Consider the following 4605-nt stretch of genomic DNA (forward strand, 5'->3'; position numbering starts at 1 on the left):
CGGGCCGCAGTAAAATTGTCAAGCGTTGACCGGTCCGCAGTGATAAAAAGGTTGGGGACCAATGCTTTTCTGGATACTAATACATACCTTTCTGCATGTTCTTTTGATCAGGTGCCAGCATGTTTGCAGAACTCACGCACTGAATGGAGGGCAACATTCAAGGGGAATTACAACATGGCGGCTGCTTCAGGTAAAGCCGGAAAATGTATTGTAATGACCCCCGGCGTTTAAAAAAACAAAAAGGTAGTTTGTATTCTACTGTATCTTGCATGGGTTTCCTTGGGCTGGAGCCTCAAATGCACAGTGTTTAACACCACATATTGTGTCTGTTTAACTGTTTGATCAGGAAGAACAGTGACACTGCCAACTAACCAGTATCATCTGACTTATAAACTGTTCTGACTACACTTTCTCATGCTGCTAGTTGTGCTAATTTGTCCCTCCACTCCTCTCCTTTTCTATTTTCTTACTACTACCATGCATGTGTTACCATCTCTGACGTTCTCTGTCACGTATATTCCATATCTCTGTGATGCAATATGTGTCTGCTGGGTTTTTTCTGTACACCCCTTCAAAGTCAAAGTCTGTCCAACATTTTTTTTTTTTAAGTAATACCTCTAAGTAAAACAATTCAATATATCATTTGGCTTCTCTCTCCCTCTTTCTTGGTCTCTCTCTCTCATACATTTAAACAACCAAAAAATACACAGATCCACAAAACTGCATTAACATTGATGGTCAAAGAGGAGTGTATGCCAGCAAAACAACATAATGTACCATAGAAAGCTGGTGATTCTGTGTGAAAAGCCCAAACAAAAAGCCTATACCAAGAGGAAGTCCCATCACCAGGGTCAGCATTTTTTAGGACAGACTGAATATGAGTGTTTATCCAAACACCCAGATAATGGAGTCTCATTCCTCTGGAGCACAGGAAATACTTCTGTGAAGAATGTCTACATGTTCTCCAAATACCATATTTCACAACTGAAACTAGGTCTACTGAAAAACCAATTTATTAGGAACACTGCACATTGATTGCAATCAAATAAGGTAAGTATTTACTTTGTGATCCCTTTTAATGTCAAGACTATGTCAGTAAAACAAAACATTCACTTCCCTTTCTAACCATTAGGGCATATACAGCAGTTAGTTGTAGTCTGATACTGCTTTTTTGTTGTTGCTTGCAGTAATATTGCTGTTCTCTTGTCTTTTGTTCCTTCCATCTTGTGCCAAATCATTTTTTGTGAGGGGAATCATATTTTTATATATATAGTGTGTACCTGAACATTGTGATCACATTATGAACATTGTGGATGCTTTGTTGTTAAAAGTATCTACACATTATCTTGATCTTTAGTCAGAAAAACTTGTAGTCACTCCACAACTGCTCATTGTCATATAACAATTTGATGCATGATAGCCAATTGTTTCCAATTCATTTATAGTATTTTGATATGAAAAATGTGCAACTGTGTTGAAGGGTTGAAAACAAAGTGAAAATAGTAATCTGATGGTCTCACTGGTATAAACATAGTATTACTTTTTGTGCCATTGTACAGTACTGTATATTTATTTCAGATTACAGCATAAACTCTTTTTGCATTGTTGCCACATGTTTTATGTACTGTAACACTAATAATAATGAAATAACGTGTGCATAATTTGTGCCTAAACTCAACTACAGCACAAAAACCTGTGTAGCTGTCTCATCTATGCACCACATCAGTGTCACTGTGCAGTTGTTACAGTAAATTCACTGTTTGGTGTTTTATGTGTTATATCTTATAAACAGCTAGGACATTTTATTTTTGTAAAGGCCACATTTGCATCCCTGCCTGAATTAACAAAATCACATACAGTACCTGAGAAATCCTTAAATGCATGAAGCATATAACACCTAATATTTTATGAAAGATATTTCAGTATCTTGTCACATCTGTTCTACAGCATTTTGTTTGCATCTCTGCATTCTGTTGCACTTGCAGATGCTGGCTCATATGTAGCACAGTGAATCACTGCTGTAGGTGTGGGGCACAGCATACACATTCCACTCTGAGCACACAGCACATATGTACAGTAAATTTATTTATTACATATGATATTTTAAAAGGTGTTTGCTTTTAGAGAAATGCAAATTTCATCACCACATGTCAAAGAAGCTGTATAATTGTCACCTACTCTTGAGCTGTCATTTCACTGAATGTCAGAATCACCTTGTTGCATCGTTCTCAGGAGGAAAACAATAAAATCATGAGCTACCAACGTAAAATAATTTTCAGATCGAATTAAAGATCTGACCATTAACAGTACAACATGAAAAACATGTGAACTATGGTTAAGTAATCAAATTTAGAGATAGTAAGTAATAATCCTTAAGATTGTCATGTAATCAGATCCCCGTTTCTGTTTGTGGTTAGCAAATTTTGTTCAATAGCCATTCAGTCTATTTACATTCAGGGGCAGGGTTCATAATTTCTGCTTCTAGTCAAAATGTCTTCACATGCCTGAGGCAACAATGCATGCAGCAGTGATACATACATGTTAGCCAGTGTTAATGTTAGTAATTATATCACCCTGTTTACTCCATTTTCACTATATCATTTCTGTATTGTGGTACTGTCTAAGGAACATTTCCTGTTTTTGCTGCTTCATGTTAGAAGTGTTAAACTGTTCATGTTAGAAGTGATTTTGTCAGTGGGGTTAGCATTATACAATCAATCACAGGGAATACTTAGGCAAACCAAACAATGGTCATTCTTTTGCACACATCAGTTTAAATCTTGCAGGAAGTGATAGAACAAGAAGAATGAGACAGTGATAGATGAAGAGTTGCATACAACAGACTCTGCATCACCAACTTGTGCAGCTGCTAATGTGAGAAAAGCATGAGATGTGTAGCATAAAAATCACATCACTTGCTCATAGCATGATGAAAGGCAGCCAGTTATTATTTCTTTATCAAAACACAAGTTAGCAGATTGTTTGCTGTCCCTAGAACCTGTAGTACTAAATGGCACTTGCCATTATCGCTAGTAGCCATGCGTCAAACTCAACCAGAAGTGGAATCCTAAGGATTATAACTTTTTTTGGAATATTACTAAGCCATCATCTGCATCCCAGATCATGTGTACTTTGATATATTTATTCAAGTTTGTTGCTTTTTTTGGTGTGTCCTGCAACAGAGTGGTAGGAGCCCACAGACAGCCATCACAGGGATTTCCAATGGACACTCAACACTTAATAGGAAACAACAGCTCACTCAAATGGAGAGGTAGGTAGAGATGGCATTCTGCATTATAATACCAAGTCCGTAGCAGTAGTGTGTTTTCCAACAACACGTGCTATTTGAATAAATCAGATTATTAATAAAAGAAAATATATAAGTTCACTGAATTTCACAAATTACAGTAACAGGTCAAAAAAGGATAAACAAAGCACAAAACAATGTCCATCATTAAAATCATGCATCAGTGGAATATTTGTATATACATTCTTCAAAAGGTTTAGATGACATATGTGCCATCTGACCAGTGTTGGTAATTGAAGAAGAAACCCCAAGACAGTGTAAACATACAGCTTACATACTGAGAGTCTTGTTTTCTGGAAAGCGCCCTTTCTGCCAGCTGAGCTTCCTGTTTCTGTTTTACTGAAATAAGAAAGGACAAATGGGGACACAACACAAATATGCAAGGATATGGAGAAGTACTATGCCCAGTACTGACTGTCTGTATGCCGACTTACAATTTGATGGAACTGACAAATGCAAAAATATGACCTGCTGTCTTCCTTTTGCTGTTAACACAACATTAAACAGGATGTGCCCAGAGAATCACAGTATTCCAGGCTGACCCATTAAGACAGTAGAAAAAACAAACACTGTAGCTCTTTTGAGTCACTGGGTATCTCTGTCTGGCCCTGTACTGCATGGATGTATGCACCTGGGAAGACACTGTCCCCTAATTGTATTTGGGGACTTACAGCTGAACCTTTTCTGGAATCACTAATTTCAGCACCGGCACAATTAAAAAATAAAATTTGAAATTCAAACTGAACCATTTGGTGGTGGTGGGTGGGTGGGGGGTTACAAATACAGACACCTCGTTTGAAAGTCAGTTGTGCAATCTAGCATGCATAGCTGCAATATGATCCAGGCATCTAGACTGTTGGTTCATTATTGGAATATGCAATATGCATCATGTTATGGTGTGTGCGTCTACTATAAACCCCCACATTCTTATCTTCTTACCAGTGCCAGCGGTACTCTTGTTTGCCATGGACCCAGGATAATGGCACAAAATAGCAGAGGCAGACAAATATCATCAACAATGAACCAAAACAAATGGATTCCATTCACATTTCAATGGAATAGTAATCAGGGTAACTCTAGTGTGGCAGCTTTCCACCACCTGATCAAGACCTGTAAAATAAACAGACAGCATATAACATTTTTGTTAAAAGAGCTGTAATATTACAACTTTTTCATATTGATGCAATATGAGATAAATACACAAAATACAAGCAAGGTGTTTTTCTATTCACATTTTCAATGTCTTTAGACCATTTTATAGCAGTTTGCTGACTACACTGTGATGCCAGTGATACAAA

At 37.3% G+C, this 4605-nt stretch overlaps 1 protein-coding gene across 1 annotated transcript in view; it reads right to left on the reverse strand.

Moving 5' to 3' along the window:
- Positions 1 to 1652: 1652 nt before the first annotated feature.
- The window catches only part of loxl1 (lysyl oxidase-like 1), a 21509-nt gene continuing 18556 nt past the window's right edge, over positions 1653 to 4605 (reverse strand). Inside the window, exon 7 of the mRNA XM_020592469.1 lies at positions 1653 to 4417. Coding sequence (XP_020448125.1) covers positions 4411 to 4417 — 7 coding nt within the window. The 3' untranslated portion in view covers positions 1653 to 4410. The remainder of the gene's footprint in view (positions 4418 to 4605) is intronic.

The sequence above is a fragment of the Monopterus albus genome, unplaced genomic scaffold (assembly GCF_001952655.1).
Source record: "Monopterus albus unplaced genomic scaffold, M_albus_1.0 scaffold17.1, whole genome shotgun sequence".
In the NCBI taxonomy this organism is placed as follows: domain Eukaryota; kingdom Metazoa; phylum Chordata; class Actinopteri; order Synbranchiformes; family Synbranchidae; genus Monopterus; species Monopterus albus.